Here is a 19626-nt window from a genome sequence, read left to right on the forward strand (position 1 = left end):
GTAACTTTTCTGTGGACATTATTGAGAGGCAGCTGGACTTCAATGGGATAGAGAAGCAGCAAGAGGATCTGACACTGGAGGTGGAGGCAGGAGTAGTCCAGTCCTGGGATGCACTGGGCAGCCTCTCCAGGGACACTCTGCTGCCTGTGGACATAGCTTAATGGTAGGGAAGCATACTTGGTGCCCTCAGTTACAGAAGAGGAAACTGAAGCCCAGAGAGGGTTGGGGTCTTCCCCGAGGCAACCCAGGAATGATCCCTCTTTCTGAGATCTCGCTGCCAGGGATCTTTGCATTTCATTAAGCAGCCCCTCTGAGACACATATAGGAAGCAGCCATGGCTGGACCCGCAGTGCCTCCAGCCTGGGGGAGACAGGCTGGCAGATGCCCATGACCACCTGGGGGCCCAGGTGCAGCTCCTCTCAGCTTCAGTTCTCAACATTAGCTCCCCTCATCCCAGCCCAGACGGGCCCCATGGGGTCCCTGGACCTCCTCCCTGTCACCCCCTGGCTTCACTGGGCTGCCTCCCTACTGAACCCTCAGGGCCAGCTACTGTGCCCCTCGTGGAAGCTGTCTGTGCCTTCTGGACACATTGTATGTCATGGTCTGGAATGTCAGGGCCAGCTACTGTGCCCCCTTGGGGAGGGCATCCTTGTCCCCTGGGCACGTCCTGTGTCATGGTCTGGAATATCACCTCTCTCCCTAGAACAGCAGGATCTCATCAGAGGCAGGGAGCCATGTCACTGTCTCAGGACCAGCCAGCACTGTGTGTCCGGCACAGAGTGGCCCCCATGTGCCTCTGTTGAATTTGCAAAGGAGGAAGAGAGGGAAGAGCCCAGGGCAGATGCCCGTAGGGAATGGTGGGGTCCAGGGACCCTGTGTCACTGGGGATTGTAGTACTGGATCCTTGGGGCCAAGCCTCTGGGAGCCTCCATGAGGTCTGGTGTGATGGGGTGCCCTCTCCACAGGAAAGCCTGCGGACCTACGCGGCCAACGTCTACACCTCTGTGGTACAGGAGCTCATGCTCCAGAAACATCGCTGCTTCATCACCGTGGAGCAGGAGTACTTCTGGCTGTGGTGGGACAGCATTGCCTCAGACAAGCAGAAACGCCGGGTACTGCTGTCTGCAGGGGCCTCTGGGAGGGACTCCTGGGGCAGGGAAGCCCATTGTCCGAGGCTGTGTGGCCTGAAGCTCCCAGAGCAGGTACACTGGGTGCTTCACATGGCTTGTTTAGCTCAGTTTGTGCTCAGACCCAGTCCACAAGATGGGTTTGGTTTTATCCACCTTTGTGGCTGTTGGTGTGAAATGGCACTCTGACAAGTCAGCCATGCACTCATCTGGTGCAGAATGGGGTCTCTTTGGACCCCCACCTCCCACTTCACCTATCATCTGCATGGGCCCATGACTTGCAGCTGACCACCCTGCCCAGGGTGCCCCAGTGCTTGCGTTTAAAGTGGTTGCAGAAGTCATCACGGGATGCAGGGTCAGAGAGGCCCTGGGAAGCAGGTCTCCACAGGGGGCAGCCTGGGACTTGGTTCAGTCTCAGGCAGGGGTGCATTCTGTGAGCTGCAGGTCCTGCCTGTGTAAATGGGAGTGAACTCCCCCTCCTCAGACCTGCTGGGTTCAGATGAATGTGGGACGTGTGCACCTGGGAGGACACTGTGGACCTGGTCTCCTCCCTGACATTCACCTTCCTTCAGAAAAGTCACTGAACATGAGGGTCAGGAAGATGAGAGACTTGCCCAAGTGGCAAAGCTGAGAAGGTGAAGGGAAGAGTTCACCGGATGGGTGTCTTGAACCTGCAGCCGGTGGAGTCGTGAAGAGGAGCCTTGCACAGTGTGGAGACTGGCCAAGTGCCAGGTGCTGGCCTCTACTTACAGTCTATGTCACCACATCCTCCCAACAGGTTGTATGGTGGAGATAGTTAGTGCATGCTGCACAGATGGTCCTGGTTCAAAGAGGGCAGGTGAATGGCCCATGGTAGCACAGCTGATACTGGATGGGTGGGACACTGAGCCAGGCAGGTCTGAGTGAAGCGGGTCTCTCAGGGTGTCCAGTGGGTGGACTGCCCCTAACTGGACACCCCCAAACCCAACTGTCTTTTCTGATCATTGAGGATGGATGTGACGCACCAGAGTCCCAGGCAGATCACTCATGGCACAGCTCCCTGGAAGCAGGGAATTTTCTTTACTTGCTCCCATGAACTCTCAGTGCCTGGAAAGTGCCTGGGATATGGTTAGGTGCTCCTGTAAAGCAGTATGCAGCAGGAGCCCATTCAATCCTCCTGGAGTGAATAATCATGACGCTGAAGGTCCTGAAAACAACTGCAAACTACAGTCTCCAAATAGCTCACTGGACTCATCACCACTGCCTCTCCCTACTGCCCACGTCTCCATCCCTCCATTCCTTCATTTATTTTAAGAAGACTTACCAGCCTAAAAAGGAAGACTCATTGATATGCTGTGTGCAAAAGACTCATTTTAATTTTTTTAAATTTTTAAAAATTTGTTTATTTGTTAGAGAGAGCGAGCGAGCGAGCACAGGCAGACAGAGTGGTAGGCAGAGGCAGAGGGAGAAGCAGGCTCCCTGCCGAGCAAGGAGCCCGATGTGGGACTCGATCCCAGGACGCTGGGATCATGACCCGAGCCGAAGGAGCTGTTAACCAACTAAGCCACCCAGGCGTCCCAAAAGACTCATTTTAGACTGTAAGTCACCTCCAGATTGAAAGTGAGAGGGCGGAAAACCATTTATCATGCTAATGGACATCAAAAGAAAGCTGTGGTTGCAATCCTTATATCCGACAAATTAGATTTTAAACCAAAGACTGTAATAAGAGACGAGGAAGAACACTATATTATAATTAAGGTGCCTGTCCAACAAGAAGATCTAACCATTGTAAATATTTATGCCACTAACATGGGAGCCTCCAATTATATAAACCAATTAAAAGAAAATTAAGGAAACACATAGATAATAATACTGTAATAATAGACAACATGAACACCTCCCTCACTGTAATAGATAAATCATCTACTGGATCAGATGGTCATCACAGATACATTCAGAAACTTCCATTCTAAAGCAAAAGAATACACATTCTTCTCAACTGCACATGGAACATTCTCTAGAATAGATCACATACCAGGTCACAAATCAGGTTCTCAACTGGTACCAAAAGATTGGAATCATTCCCTGCGAGTTTTCAGAACAAAATGCTTTGAAACTGACACTCAGAAGAGGAAATTTGGAAAGAATTCAGAAATGTGGAGGGTAAAGAGCATCCTAGTATATAATGAATGGGTCAACCAGGAAATTAAAGAAAAATTTTTAAAAATTCATGGAAACAAATGAAAATGAAAACACAACTGTTCAAAGCCTTTGAGATGCAGGACATTTCAGTGGCTCAGAAGTTAAGCATCTGCCTTCGGCTCAGGTCATGATCCCAGAGTTCCAAGATAGAGTCCCGCATTGTGCTCCCTGTTCTGTGGGAAACATTCTTTTCCCTCTCCCTGTATCCCTGTTTGTATTCTCTCCCTCTCTCTCTCTCTCTGTCAAATAAATAAATAAATAAAAATTTTAAAACCAAAACCAAAACCAAAAACCTTTGAGATGCAACAAAGGCGGTCCTAATGGGGGAGTATATAACACCAAGCCTTTCTCAAGAAACAAGAAAGGTCTCAAATACACACACTAACCTTATACCTAAAAGTGCTGGAGAAAGAACAGAAATAAAGCCTAAACCCAGCAAAAGAGAATTAATAAAGAATAGAGCAGAAATCAAAAAGTAGAAGCCAAAGAACAGTAGAATAGATCAACAAAACTAGAAAACTAACCAGAACTGAAACATGAAGAAATAGAAAACCTGAACAGACCCATAACTGACAAGGAAATTGAAGAAGCAATAAAAAATCTCCAACAAACAAGAGTCCAGGGATGAATGGCTTCCCAGGGGAATTCTGTCAAACATTTAAAGAAGAGTTAATACCTGTTCTTCTAAAGGTGTTTCAAAAAATAGAAATGGGAGGAAAACTTTCAGACTTGTTCTAAGAGGCCAGCATTACCTTGATCCCAAAACTAGACAAAGACCGACCAAAAACAAGAATTATAGACCCATAGCTCTCATGCACATGAATGCAAAAATCCTCACCAATATCCTAGCCAATAGGAACCAGCAGTACATTAAAAGGATTATTCACCAAGACCAAGTGGGATTTATCCTGGGCTGTAAAGGTGGTTCAACATCCACAAATCAATCAGTATAATGCACTGCATAAATTAAAAAAAGGACAAGAACCATATAATCCTGTCAATAGATACAGAAAAACCATTTGACAAGGTAAAGCATCCTTTTTTGATCAAAAGTCTTCATGGTGTAGGGATAGAGGGAACAACGTCAACAAAAGCCATATATAAAAAGTCCACAGTGGGGAAAAACTGAGATCTTTCCCCCTAAGGTCAGGAACATGGTTGGGATGTCTGCTCTCACCACTGTTGTTCAACATAGTATTGGAAGTCCTGGTCTTGGCAATCAGACAACAAAAAGAAATAAAAGGCATCCAAATTGGCAAAGAAGAAATCAGACTCTCGCTCTTTGCAGATGATATGATACTCTGTGTGGAAAACCTAAAAGACTCCACCCCAAAATTGCTAGAACTCATACAGGAATTCAGCAGAGTTGCAGGATATAAAATCAATGCACAGATATCAGGTGCATTTCTATACACTGAGACAAAAGAAAGAGAAATCCCATTTACAGTAACGCCCCAAACCATAAAATACCTAGAAACAGACCTAACCAAAGAGGCAAGGGATCTGCACTCAGAAAACTATAGAACACTCATGAAAGAATTTGAGGAAGACAGAAAGAAATGGAAAAATGATGAGGATGTGGAGAAAGGGAAACCCTTTTACACTGTTAGTGGGAATGCAAGTTGGAGCAGCCACTTTGGAAAACAGTGTGGAAATTCCTTAAGAAATTAGAAACAGAGCTACCTTATGATCCTGCACTTTCCCTAATGGGTACTTACCCCAAAGATACAGATGTAGTGAAAAGAAGGGCCATCTATACCCCAATGGTCATAGTAGCAAAGGCCACAGTTGCCAAACTGTGGAAGGAGCCAAGATTCCCTTCAAGAGAAGAATGGATAAAGAAGATATGATCCATATATACAATGAAATATTATGGCTCCATCAGAAAGGATGAATACCCAACTTTTGTATCAACATGGATGGGACTGGAGGAGATTATGCGGAGTGAGATAAGTCAAGCAGAGAAAGTCAATTATCATATGGTTTTACTTACCTGTGGAATGTAAGGAATAACATGGAGGATATTGGAGGAAGGAAAGGAAAATTGGGGTAAATCAGAGGGGGAGATGAACCATGAGAGACTGTGGACTCTGAGAAACAAAGTGGGGGTTTTGGAAGGGAGGGGGCGGGGGGGATGGGTGAGCCTGGCAGTGGGTATTAAGGAAGGCACATGTTGCATGGAGCACTGGGTTTGGCGCATAAACAATGAATCTTGGAACACTGAAAAAATAAAATTAAATTAAGAAAAAGAAAAAATATACACTAAACAAACAAGCAAACAAAAAAAGTGTCTATGCTACCTAGAGCAATCTACACATTTAATGTAAACCCTATCAAAATACAATCAACTTATTTCAAAGAAATGGAACAAATAATCCAAAATTTATATAGAACCAAGAAAGACCCTGAATAGCCAAAGGAATGTTGAAAGAGATAACCAACATTGGTGGCATGACAATTCCAGTGTTCAAGCTCTATTACAAAGCTATAATCATCAAGACAGTATGGTACTGGCACAAAAACAGACACATAGATCAATGCAGCAGAACAGAGAACCCAGAAATGGGCACTCAACTCTATGGTCAACTAATCTTAAAAAAGCAGGAAAGAATATCCAAGGGGAAAAAGACAGTCTCTTCAGTAAATGGCATTGTGAAAATTGGACAATCACATGCAGAAGAATGAATCTGGACCATTCCTTTACAACATACACAAAAATAGACACAAAATGTATAAAACCCCTAAATGTGAACAGGAATCCATCAAAAGAGAACATAGGCAGGAACTTCTGTAACCTCAGCCGCAGCAACCTCTTGTTAGACATGTCTCCAAAGGCAAGTAAAACAAAGGCAGAAATAAACTATTGGGACTTTGTCAAGATAAAAAGCTTTTTCTTTTCTTTTCTTTTCTTTTTTTTTTTAAAAGAGAAAAAGCTTTTGAACAGCAAAGGAAACAGTCAACAAAACTAAAAGACAACCCACAGAATGGGAGAGGATATTTGCAAATGACATACCAGATAAAGGGCTAGTATCTAAAATCTATAAAGAACTTATCAAACTCAACACCCAAGAACAAATAATCCAATCAAGAAAATGGCAGAAGACGTGAACAGACATTTCTCCAAAGAAGACATACAAATGGCCAGCAGACACAAGAAAAAATGCTCAGTGTCCCTCGGCATCAGGTAAATACAAATCAAACCACAGTGAGATACCAACTCACACTAGACAGAATGGCTAAAATTAACACGACAGGAAACAACAGATGTTTGTGAGGATGCAGACAAAGGGGAACCCTCCTACACTGTTGATGGGAATGCAAGCTGGTGCAGCCACTCTGGAAAACAGTATGGAGATTCTTCAAAAAGTTGAAAATAGAGATACCCTATGAACCATCAAACACACTAATGGTTATTTACCCTAAAGATACAAATGTAGTAATCCAAAGGGTCACGTGCACCACAATGTTTATAGCAACAATGTCCACAATAGCCAAACTAGGGAAAAAGCCCAGATGTCCATCGATAGGTGAATGAATAAAGAAGATGTGATATATATATATACACACATATATTTATGTGTGTGCATATATATATATATATATGTGTGTGTGTATATATATATGGAATACTATATATAATGGAATACTACTCAGCTGTCAAAAGTAGAAAATCTTGCCATTTGCAATGATGTGGGTGGAACTATTTATTTCACACTAAGTGAAATAAATGGATCAGAGAAAGACAATTATATGATCTCACTCATATGTGGAATTTAAGACACAAAACAGAGGATCATGGGGAAGAAAAGAAAAAATAAAACAACAAAACTCATAGAGGGAGAAAAACCATAAAAGACTCTTAATCATAGGAAACAAACTGAGGGTTCCTTAGGGGAGGGTGTGTGGGGGATGGGCTAATGGGATGATGGGCATTAAGAAGGGCTTGTGATGTAATAAGCACCAGGTATTTTAAAACATTGATGAATCACTGACCTCTACCTCTGAAACTAATAATTATATGTTAGTTAATTGAATTTATATGTTATATGTTAGTTAATTGAATTTAAATTTTTAAAAAGTTTATAAAAAATACGAGCCAGTCATGAGGCAACACAAGCAGGAGGACAATCTCTAACATCCCTGGCCTGTAATCCCTGAAATGATCAAGCCAATTGAGAGGACATAGCAGCTGAGGAAGTGTTGGAAATACAGGACAATGATGAGACATGACAGGGGAGGAAGGGCCCCATCCTGGACTACCCCACACCAGTAACAGGGCATTCATCGAACAACTGGGAACATTTGGATGAGTTCTGGATTAGCTACAGTGTTGCGTTAATGGTAAATGTCCTAATTTTGAGAGTTGTATTATGGCTATAATTACCCTGTCCTGACAAAACACACAGTGAAGGAATAGGGAGCAGGCACACTGGCACTTTCAAATGGCTTAGAGAAAATTGTACCAGGTTATAAGGAGATACGGGAGCTCTATGGCAAATAGGTAAAGTGGGTTGACAGTGAACAAAACCAGGGAAGGGATCCATGGGAGCCGTTTGCACAATTCTTGCAAGTTTTTGATACATCTGAAGTTATTTCATCAGTGACAGTTTAACGGATATAGATACAGACATGGAGACAGAGGAAAAGGTAGACAAGGAGGTGGATACAGAAGTAGACATGGCAGTAGAGACAGAAGTAGAGATAGAGCTATAGGTAGTTTCAGGTGGAGGTAACACAGATCAAGTAGCAGCCATGGGCCAGGTGCTGGTGTGGGTGCTGGGAGGCAGGTCTGACCTGCTGCTCTTGCAGAATGAATGCACCTGCGGGTGTGGGGGAAGGCACCATGAGACACCGGAGGCATGTCCCCACAGACCCATCCCAACTCTGGGGTTCTAACCTGGCTTTGTTCTCTCTGCTTGTCGCCAAGGTTGGCTGTCTCCTGGCCACAAGACACCTGGAGTTTGTCATCAGGGGCCAGGTCATGCATGACAAGACTGTGACCCACTTTGATGACCAGATCCTGCAGCTCACAGGTTAGGTCCCCCTTCCCCACCTCAGGCTATCCTGGGGCCTCTGATCACACTGGGACTGGATTCCTGAGACCCGGCTTACCCTCTGAGCAGGACACTGTGGCTGGTGGAAACAGTCACTGGTGAGTGCCATCCTCCTGCCAGTGCCGCTGAGTGCAGGGGTGTGGAGCGTGGTCTCGAGACCAGATGGCCTGGGTCTATCCTGTGTCTGTGCATTCCCAGCCCCGGGACCCTGGGCAAGGGACGTCCCCTCACTGGGCCTGCCTTTCCTCATGGCCTAAAGGAGTTTGACCACACTGCCTCCCTCACAGGGTACTTGTGAGGATCAAATTGGGACAATTCATCGGGGCCCACGAAGTGGAGCCCGTGGCTCCCAGGAGATAAGCAGTGAGGGTTAGATGCCATCCCCGCCATCCCCACCAGTACATGCAGCGCCACCTGCACCAGTGAGGCCCCCCTCTCCTCCTCCATTATTCAGGCCACCACCTGCATGGACACCCTCTCCCTGTCCACACTGACAGCCACAGCACCATGTACACCACCTGTGTCACCATCACGATGACCACCATCGTCACTTCCAGCGTCATTACCACCAGCATCCTGAGCGCACCGCCCCCATCCGCACCCCACCCAACCGCCACCATCTCCCCTGTCATCACCACCCCTCCTCCAGCACGTCAGTGGGCAGGCACGGGCCCTCCTCCTCGCTCTGAGGTGTCTCTTTGCCATGACAGGCCCCTGCAGGCTGCCCACAGGGGAGGGAGGGAATGGAGGGGCCGCCATAACCCTGCCCTTGAAGGCCCCCCACACCCACCTTAGTCTGAGACCCAACACTTCTCTGTGGGGAGGGGCACCTGCCCACAGCACTTGGTGACCAGGGAAAGCTGAGTGTGGCCGCTGCCTCCTCCTCCGGTTCGCTGAGGGGCCAACTCCCCAGCTGGGACCCCTACAGAGGTGGGACGACGGCAGGTGTCCGAGCGAGAGCTGCACCCGCACTGCCTCCCGAGTGGGAAAGCCTGGCTGGGGTCAGGCGCAGGGGCGCCACCGCTGCAGTGCAGAGAAGGGAAAGATCTGGCCACGAGGGAGGGACTCACCTGTGACCATCTGGGCTGCTCCTGTCCAGGGGTTGTCTACCCCCAGCTCTCAGCAACACCCCTGCCCCCACCAAGCCCCCACCCGTGGGTGTCTCTCGTTGGCAGGGATGTTATGGGATGTAGCCAAACTTCCTGCTCCTGTCTCATTGGCCCGGATGCAGTCACGTGACCCGAAGGGCCCTCAAGGGATGCTGGGGAATGGCCTTCAACACTGAGCTCACAGCCCATTGGCCAGGGGGAGGCACGTGTCTTGGAAGGCGGTGTCTAGCTGAGGGACTCTGCACCTGCTGAAGCTGAGAGGGAGGGTGGGCTTCTGACTCTAGAAGGAATAGGAAGACGTCGTTCCATGGGATAATTAACAGTTTCCTTCAGTAATCACCTCTTCATTTGGGGCTCGGGATGCTTTGTGCTAGAGGGCCAGGAACCTGATCAGCAGTGATCAGTGAGTCTTAAGGGCATGTCCCGTACTGCACTGGTGGGGTTGGTTTGGGGGTCCCCTTGGGCTGCTCTTTGATGTTTCCCTGTGTCTCATGTGCCACCCCTCCAGGTCCTCAACAGCTCCAGGCGCAGTGTTCCCATATATCCCCACTCAAGTCAGGAAAAAGAGTCAAAGGAATAATCGTCCTGACTTGGTGATTTTTTCCCATACTCATAAGACTTTATTTCTCCTGGGTATACATCTAGAAGTGAAATTTCTGGGTTAAACAGATGATGCATCTTTAATTTTACTAGGAATTACCAAGGTTTCCAAAGTGATTTTGTCAGTCTTTAATTTTAACTATATATTACACCTATAAGTCCTTCTGAAATATGATTATCAAATACGTTCTCCCAGCATATGGGTTATCCATTAGTTTTCTTCTCCCCCTTTTTACAAACATATAATGTATCATTGGTTTTGGGGTACAGGTTTGTGATTCGTCAATCTTAATTCACAGCACTCACCATAGCACATACCCTCTACAGTGTCCATCCTCCAAACACTGCATCTGTGCCACCCCCTCCCTCCCCTCCAGCAAGCATGAGTTTGTTTCCTGAAATTAAGAGTCTCTCATGGTTTGTCTCGCTCTCTGGTTTCGTCTTGTTTCATTTTTCCCTCCCTTGCCTATGATTCTCTGTCTAGTTTCTCAAATTTGCCAGATCAGTGAGATCATATGATAATTGTCTTTCTCTGAATGAGTTATTTTACTTAGCATAATAGACTCTAGTTCTACCCACTTCTTTGCAAATGGCAAGTTTTTTTTATGGCTGCATAATATTCCATTGCATGTATATACCAAATCTTCTTTATCCATTTGTTTGTCGATGGACATCTAGGCTCTTTTCATAGTTTGGCTACTGTGGACATTGCTGCTATAAACATTGGGGTGTACGTGCCCCTTTGGATCACTACATTTGTATCTTTAGGGTAAATACTCAGTAGTGCAATTGCTAGGTTGTAGGGTAGCTCTATTGTCAACTTCTGAGGAACCTCCATACTGTTTTCCAGAGTGGCTGCACCAGCTTGCATTCCCATCAACAGTGTAGGAGGGTTCCCCTTTCCCTGTATTCTCCCCAACACCAGTCATTTCCTGACTGGTTAATTTTAGCCATTGTGATGGGTATGAGGTGGTATCCACTGTGGTTTTGATTTGTGTTTCCCTGATACTGAATGATGTTGAGCAAATTTTCATGTGTCTGTTGGCCATTTGTATGTGTTCTTGGAGAAATATCTCTTCATGTCTTTAACCCATTTCTTTCTTTTTTTTTAAGATTTTATTTATTTGACACAGAGCGAGAGAGAGAGAGCAAGAGAGAGCGAGTGAGGGAACACAAGCAAGGGGAGTGTGAGAAGGAGAAGCAGACTCCCCACTGAGTAGGGAGCCAGATGTGGGACTCGATCCCAAGACTCTGGGATCATGACCTGAGCCAAAGGCAGAAGCCACCCAGGCGACCCTTCTGCCCATTTCTTGATTGGATTATTTGTTCTTTGGGTGTTGAGTATGATAAGTTCTTTATAGATTTTGGATACTAGCCCTTTATCTGATATGCCATTTGCAAATATCTTCTCCCATTCTGTCAGTTATCTTTTGGTTTTGTTGACTACTTCCTTTGCTGTGCAAAAGCTTTTGATCTCGATGAAGTCCCAGTAGTTCATTTTTGCCCTTGCTTCCCTTGCCTTTGGCACTGTTTCTAGGAAGAAGTTGCTGTGGCTGAGGTCAAAGAGGTTGCTGCCTATATTCTCCTCAAGGATTTTGATGGATTCCTGTCTCACATTGAAACTTTCATCCATTTTGTGTCGATTTTTGTGTGTGGTGTAAGGAAATGGTCCAGTTTCATTCTTTTGCATGTGGCTGTCCAATATTCCCAACTCCATTTGTTGAAATGACTTTGTTTTCCGTTGGACATTCTTTCCTGGTTTGTCAAAGATTAGTTGACCATAGAGTTGAGGGTCCATTTCTGGGCTTGGAACTCTGTTCCATTGATCTATGTGTCTGTTTTTGTGCCAGTACCATACTGTTGTGATGATTACAGCTTTGTAATAGAGCTTGAAGTCTGGAATTGTGATGCTACCAACTTTGGCTTTCTTCTTCAACATCCTCTGGCTATTAGGGGTCTTTTCTGTTTCCATGTAAATTTTAGGATTATTTATTCCAGTTCTGGTGAAAAAAGTTGTCGGTATTTTGATAGGGATTGCATTAAATGTGACAATTGCTTTAGGTAGCATAGACATTTTCACAATATTTGGTCTTCTAATCCATGAGCATGGAATATTTTCCCATTTCTTTCTGTCTTCTTCAATTTTTTTCACGAGTACTGTATAGTTTTCTGAATACGGATTCTTTGCCTCTTTGTTTAGATTTATTCTTAGGTTTCTTATGGTTTGAGGTGCAATTGTTAATGGGATCGACTCCTTAATTTCTCTTTCTTCTGTCTTGTTGGTGTATAGGAATGCACCTGATTTCTGTGCATTGATTTTATATCCTGATACTTTACTGAATTCCTCTATGAATTCTAGAAGTTTTGGGGTGGAATCTTTTGGGTTTTCCACATAAAGTATATATCATCTTCAAAGAGTAAGAGTTTGACTTCTTAGAAGATTTGGATACCTTTTATTTCTTATTGTTGTATGATTCCTGAGGCTAGGACTTCTAGTACTATGTTGAATAGCAGTGGCGATAGTGGACATCCTTGCCGTGTTCCTGACCTTAGGGGAAAAGCTCTCAGTTTTTCCCGCATTGAGAATGATATTCGCTGGAGGTTTTTCACAGATGGCTTTGATGACATTGAGGTATGTACCCTCTATCCCTATGCTGTGAAGAGGTTTTTTTTTTTTTAAAGATTTTATTTATTCATTTGACAGACAGAGATCACAAGTAGGCAGAGAAGCAGGCAGAGAGAGAGAGGGGAAAGCAGACTCCCCAATGAGCAGAGAACCCAATGTGGGGCTTGATCCCAGGACCCTGAGATCATGACCTGAGCCGAAGGCAGAGGTTTAACCCACTGAGCCACCCAGGCACCCCAAAGAGTTTTGATCCAGAAGGGATGCTGTGCTTTGTAAAATGCTTTTTCTGCATCTATTGAGAGTATCATATGGTTTTTGTTCTTTCTTTTATTCATGCATTATTTCACATTAAGTGATCTGGGGATGTTGAACCAACCTTGAACCCAGGAATAAATCCCACTTGGTTGTGGCGAATAATCCTTTTAATGTGCTGTTGGATCCTAATGGCTACTATTTTGGTGACAATTTTTGTGTCCATGTTCCTCAGGAATATTAGTCTGTAATTCTCCTTTTTGATGAGGTCTTTGTCTCATTTTGGGATCAAGGTAATGCTGGCCTCATAAAATGAGTTTGGAAGTTTCCCTTCCATTTCTGTTTGTTGGAATCTGACTTGGTGTTTTTAATGACGGTGGGAAATCTCTCCCCAAACAAAGCAAATTTAATGCAAACATCTTCTTGGCTCCAACCATGATCCATGCCCACCTCTAGCTTCCAGTCAGGATGAGAAAACAAGTATCTGCCAGAGGGGAATGAACTTGCCATGAGCAGCTGAGAGCAATGGTAATTCATCCCTTGGGGTGGGGATGGCACCCCTGAACAAATGAGGATTCTCTGAGTGCAGGAGAAGGGGATGCTGAACAGGCCTGCCTGCCTCTGGCTCCCTGTCTATTGAAAGTGCTCTTCATTGTACTACCTGCCCTCTCTCCTGAGATGCTATTGTCCACTCCCTCATAATCCCGGACTCCATGATCCCCAGATCTTCCCTCCCCTCCCCGGCTCCCTCCTGGTCTCCTCTGCTTCCTGCTCACCTTCTGCCTCCTCCCCCTGTTGTGCATGAGGTCCAGGAGGGCCATGAGCACCCTGGCTGGTCCTCATCCCCTCCTGGGAGCCTCAGACCCCGACCTTCTCAGCCACTGACGCCTGGCAGCACTTACCTCTCCCGACTTGACCTGGCCTCTGGTCTGCTCATGGCTCTGTCCAACAGGTGTGGGGGGTCCTCTGGGATGGCTCAGGCCCATGTGGTGACTCTAACGTCATGAATGAGTAAAGGAAACATCAGAGGATCCTGGTGTGGCCTCCTCTGTGTTAGGATCTTGTTAGGATCTCCTGTAGCCCAGCCCCGGATGACACTCCAGACCCCTGGAAGTGCAGGGGCCCTGAGTGAGCAGGTGGCAAGGGGCCCCTCCTGTCACCAGCAAGGCGGTGCTCTCTTTGCAGAAGGACATGGGTTCCAGTATGAAACCTTTGGGACCCGGCCGTGGTTCTCTTGGCAGGTCAACCTCTTTGGAGTCTCTGCCACGACCCCCACCTTATTTGCCCTGGCAGGGTTCCATGCCCACATCATCTCCCAGATCGACCCTGACCTGAAGGGTGCCATGCAGAAAGACCAAGTGAGTCGTGAGCTACATGTGCTGCTGCCTCTGGCCGCTGCCTTCTTCCCCCTGTGTGCAGGGCCTGCTCCCACGCTCCTGCAGGAATGAGTATTCTCTCCAGCAGGACTCAGGCAAGAGTGGTCTGAGACAAACGCAAGCTGTGCAGGCAGCAGAAGATGAAGGTGGACTGGGACTCTAGTGGGTGAGAGAAGCAACGTCGTCCTGAGTCCGACCACTGTCCATGCTGCACACTGAGCTCCCTTCCCATGTCTGCCCACTTCTCCTGCAGCTGACTCTGTGTGCTGCTTGGGGCTGGGTGGGGTCTCCTCATTTCTCCTGCAGAAACTGAGGCACAGAAGAATCAGGGAACATGCGCATGGTCCCAGCATCCTGCTGGCTAGTACTTAATAGAAGCAGGATTTCTCCCTCCTTTGCTACCCTACCTGGGTTCTAACCATGAGAGCAATGAAGAAACAGACTGCAGGCTTAGTGAGAGATGGGCAGTTCCCTGTGCCAGGAGGTATTCAAGCAGAGCCAGAATGAGCTTCTCTAGCAGGTCTTGGCAGACACAGTGCTGCTGGGGGTGGAAGGGTGCAGGAGCAGGCTGGCTCCTTCTGGAGGGCAGTTTCCACCATCATATGTGGCTGTGGGGGGGTCCGAGGGAGTCGAGAGGAGCCCGCAGAGGGGATGGAGTCCTGAACCCTGGAGGGAGGCCCAGGTGAGGCTGGGGGAAGCAGAACCAGGGCAGCTGTATTGCCCCTGGGCCTTCACTCTGTTCCCTACAGGGCCTACAGTTCGTGTGGCGAGGGTCCCCATCCCTGGCGGCTGAGCAGGAAATCTTCACACACGTCTTGGACCAGTACAGCTACTGCTCGTGAGCACCTTCCCGGGGCAGCCTGTGTTCTAAGCACCCTCCCTGTATTACCAGAGACACAACCCACCCTCCCATCCACCCCCTTGGCAGATGTTCTGAGTGCTCCAGCTTACAGAAGGAGAAATCGAAGCAGGGCCGCTCAGCCTCGCCCCATAGTCAGCTGTGGCGGGGTCAGTGTGGTGTGAGTGGCCAGCTCCAAGGTCTCTACATCATTGGAGGAACCAGCCTGTGGGCTCTTGTGGGTGGGAGGACCTGGGTTCAACCCACTCTGGCCCTTTGTACCTAGGATGCTGTGGGCAAGAGGCTTGCCCATCCTGGAACAGGAGAGATTATCGGGCAAGGTGAAGGGCAGCTGGTGAGGACATGAGACACAGACTTTAGGACTGGTAGTTCCTGTCTGTCAGACTTCACTCTGTGCCAGGCCCGAGCCCAGGGTTTTCTGCTGATGTCTTTCCTTTATTCTTCATAACAACCATCAGGACATTTTATGGATGAGAAGACAGGCTGAGAGGATCCAAGTGGCGGCTCCTGGCGGCTGGTCCAGGGTCCACCCTATGTTACACTGTGCAGGCCAGAGTGAGGCAGGGAGGACCCTAAGGGGGCATCCAGACCCGTAGGGTTGATCTTGGGTTCTCTGCCATGTGGACCAAATCGGAGCCTGAGGCAAAAGGGAAAATCCAGAATACTGTCCTTGTCCTTAGAGAAATGTTGTGATTCTGTTCATGGCGATTTGCTTTGCATTAAGTCTGAGTTTTGAAATAGGACACTAACTTATCTCTATGTCCCATACTGAGACTTGACACTGCCTTACAGTTCACTCCGGGGCACAGTGCCTCTCTCAATTCACCCTGCTCGGGGCCTTAGACCCAGGTCTGACGGGTACCATGGTGGCCCCAAGGATCCTGTGATGAAAGGAATCCCATGAGACCCCTGGGGGTCGATACAGGGACACACGGACTGTGGGCTCCATGTGGTGGATGAGGCAGTGTGGGCCCAGGGAAGGGGCTGTGTTCAATGTCCTATGGCTGGTGAATCATGACACACGGGACTGAGCCCCATATGCCTGCAGAGCTCTTGTGGGCCAGCACTGAGTTGCCCATTACACAGGTGGGAGAAGGAGGCCTGAGCAGTGTGGTCTGCACTCCCTGAGCTGCCTAGGTCCAGCTGCACCCTGCCTGTCCTTTGGGACCCAAACTGGCTCCCTTCTTACGGATGGGCTCCACTAACCCTTCACTCTCCTGCAGGGAAGGCTTTCACTGAGATGGCTCAGCTGTCTTCCCAGAGCCTCCCCTAAATGGGAAATTCCCGGACATGACTGAGCCTGTCAATGAGGACAACATCAGATACTATATCAGTCTCCTTGTGGCCAATGTGAAGGAGCGGACCGCCTGGTTCTGGACATCACATCTCCTCTGGCCCTGCGTAAGGTGGGGTCCCATACCCCCATGTCCCCAGGACAGCTCTGGACTCCTGTCCAGCCTTACCCAACCGAGCTTTTCCAGGGTTCGGTCCAGGCTGCTATCGTCAGCTCCTGGCCAGTGCCTCTTCCCTGCCCACCACACGGCATCACCCCTTCCACCAGCTCCTCCCAACACCTGGGACTCCCCCAGCCTCTCCCACCTGAAATACAGCCCCTGGCCCATACAGCCAGCCCCCAGCTCCCCTCAGTTCCTTCCTCCTCATCTTCCCATCTCAGTGTTGGGATGTGAGGCCTGGGCGGGAATCCTGGCCCCCTGCTCTGTCATTGTGTGCCCTAACCCCCTGGGTCTCAGTTTCCTCATTTGTGAAGTGGGGATCATGACAGGTCCTGCCTCACAGGCTTGATCTGGGGCCGACAGGAGACATGCCCCATGACAGTGTCAGACACGGACATCCTCTTCCTCCTCTTGCTCCTCTTCCTCACCATCACATGCCAAGTTCTCCTTCACTGGAATGTGCACAGGCACCTTCCATGTGATATATTTGTCTCATCTACTTACTGTGCCTCATGGGCCTAGGATGCAGGCACGGCTGGTATCCTATTTTGGAAACAAGGGACCTGAGAACCAGAGAGGTCAAGGCATCGTCTCGAGGCTGCACAGCCACATTGCAGGGCAGCTAGGATGGGGATTTGTGCTCAGACCCCAGCAGGGCACTTCCTAGTCTGTCTTCTTACTTCTTTTTTTTTTTTTTTTGTCTTCTTACTTCTTGATTGCCTTTCTTTTTTTCATGCATCTTTAGTATTTTAGCTGTTCTTATTTGTTATTACTCTTTTATATATGTGAATATATTAGTAAACGAGTGTTTGAAGATAACATTCCAGTTGGTAGGTACATTAAGTCAAAATACTTATATGTGACTTTATATGAGTCTTAACACATAACGGAAATTATAAGTAGGCCACAAAGAGACGAAATAATGATGTATTTGGTTTCTCAGGAGTTCAAAAACTGAATGTTATTTGTAAAGGAAAACAGAAATTCTGGCTGCAATGACTTGTGTCCAGATCACAAAAACCTGGCAGTCCTGCTCTGGGCCTTCTATCTGTGGATGCATTATGAGGTCTCTCACAGTTCCGTCCCACACCTGTACATGTGGAGTCTGGCCCCAGGCACATGGCATTCCAGTGTGCCCTTTGTGGAGACAGCTGTCAGCAAAAGGAGAGCCCCTGGTGGGAGCCAGTCATGACTTGGCCTCAGTTTGACTCAGGACCCTTGACTGTAACAGGTATATCTGGGGCCGCTGCAGCCCCACGCCCAGGGGTCTGTGTACAGCTGACATTGCAGATTGGCCTCTCTCTCCCCATCACTCTTTGTTGTGAGTTCACACCAAATTCCTAGGCAAGATGATGGGGATAGACTCTTTGAATCCACGTCCTCAGGCAGCGCGAGAGCTGATGCTCCTGCAGGCCCATTACGCTCACTGGCTGCTTGTAGGACGGATCTGGCTGGGGCTCACCTGCAGATCCCATGAGAACTCATGTTCCCCTCCTGTTTTGTACATGAGAGGCAGGGAGTGACCTCCTCTGAGAAAGTTCCAAAATCCAGGAATTGCAGGTGTTTCAGGGAAGTGATGGGAGCTGGTGGGGCATAGCTAGGGTGTGGGCCATGAGATAAGACACCCATGTGACACTTGGGAACTTCACCCAGACTCACACTCTGAATTCTGCAAACTTTTGACAAGGACAACTGGGAATTACCATGACTGTCTGAGGGGAGGCATAAATTAATGCTACAGCTCTCTTTCTCTTTTTTCTTTCTTTCGTTCTTTTTTATTTTAAAAGATTTTTATTTATTTATATGCAAGAGAGAATGAGAGAGAGAGTGAACACAAGCAGGGGGAGTGGCAGGCAGAGGGAGACGCAGGCTTCTCGCTGAGCCAGGAACCTGTAGCGGGACTCGATCCCAGGACCCTGGGACCATGACCTGCGCTGAAGGCAGACGCTTAATTGACTGTGCTACTGAAGCACCCCTCTCTCTTTTATATGGAGATAAAATTCACATATCATATGTTCATTTTGAGTGCAACATAACGATTCCATATTTGTCTAGGTTGAAAAATGATCCCCACAGTAAGTCTACTTAACATCCACCGTCATATACAGTTACAAAGTATTTCTTCCTAGAATGGTTACCTTTAAGATCCATTCTTTTGCAACTTTAAATATACAATACAATATTATTACCTATAGTCACCATGCTGTCCCTTACATCCCCAGGACTTACTTATCCTCAAACTGGAAGGTTGTACCTTTCGACTCCTTCACCCATTTCACCCGCTCCTCACCCCTAATTCCATAATTCTATAAGTGAGATCCCATGGCATTTGTCTTTCTCTGTCTGACTTACGTCACTGAGCATTCTGCTGTCAAGTTGTCCCATCCATGTTGTCCCCGCATTGAGATTTCCTTCTTTCTTTAGTGGACATGTTTGCCTTGCACGTCCATACCACATCTCCTTATCCACTCATCTATGGGTGGATACTCAGGTTGTGTCCATGTCTTGACAAGTGTGAATAATCAAAAATTAAAAAAAATTAATGGATGCATTGAATCTGTAGATTGCCTTGGGTGGTATGGGCCTTTTTAAAAAAAAAATATAACATTTATTGCTTAGATGGTTTGATACAGAACAGCTTTTCTTCTCATTCTGAATTTGGAAGTACTATACAACTGAATACAAAGAGGAACAAAAAGTACCAAAACCAAACTTGTGATTCTGTTCCTGTGGCATAAACCGGTTTTGTACATAACACGGGGCAGCAGTTAAGTTCCCTTTAGAAAAATATGAATTCTACACATTTATTATTGTTTCCTGTTTAATGCATGGGCTGAAATCACTGGGATCAACTTCCTTCTTGAAGAAAGAGAGGACAGAGACGGAGAGGGTGGAAGGGATGGTGCATCTTTCTGAAACCGGCACCCGACTGTCGCATAGCTTCCCCCCCGGGGCTGTGTGGGAAACAGCCCTAGGTTTTATATTCTG

General features: G+C 47.3%; 1 protein-coding gene across 1 annotated transcript in view; it reads left to right on the forward strand.

Moving 5' to 3' along the window:
* Positions 1-19626, forward strand: part of LOC308338339 (epididymis-specific alpha-mannosidase-like) — a gene marked incomplete at both ends in the record, with an annotated part of 56648 nt that overhangs the window by 20065 nt on the left and 16957 nt on the right. The window contains 6 exon segments of the mRNA XM_080796349.1: positions 966-1112; positions 8236-8341; positions 14117-14307; positions 15075-15163; positions 16408-16420; positions 16424-16585. Of these exon segments, the coding sequence (XP_080652475.1) occupies positions 966-1112; positions 8236-8341; positions 14117-14307; positions 15075-15163; positions 16408-16420; positions 16424-16585 (708 nt within the window).

This window comes from Martes martes (assembly GCF_963455335.1).
Source record: "Martes martes genome assembly, chromosome: 2".
NCBI classification, from domain to species: Eukaryota; Metazoa; Chordata; class Mammalia; order Carnivora; family Mustelidae; genus Martes; species Martes martes.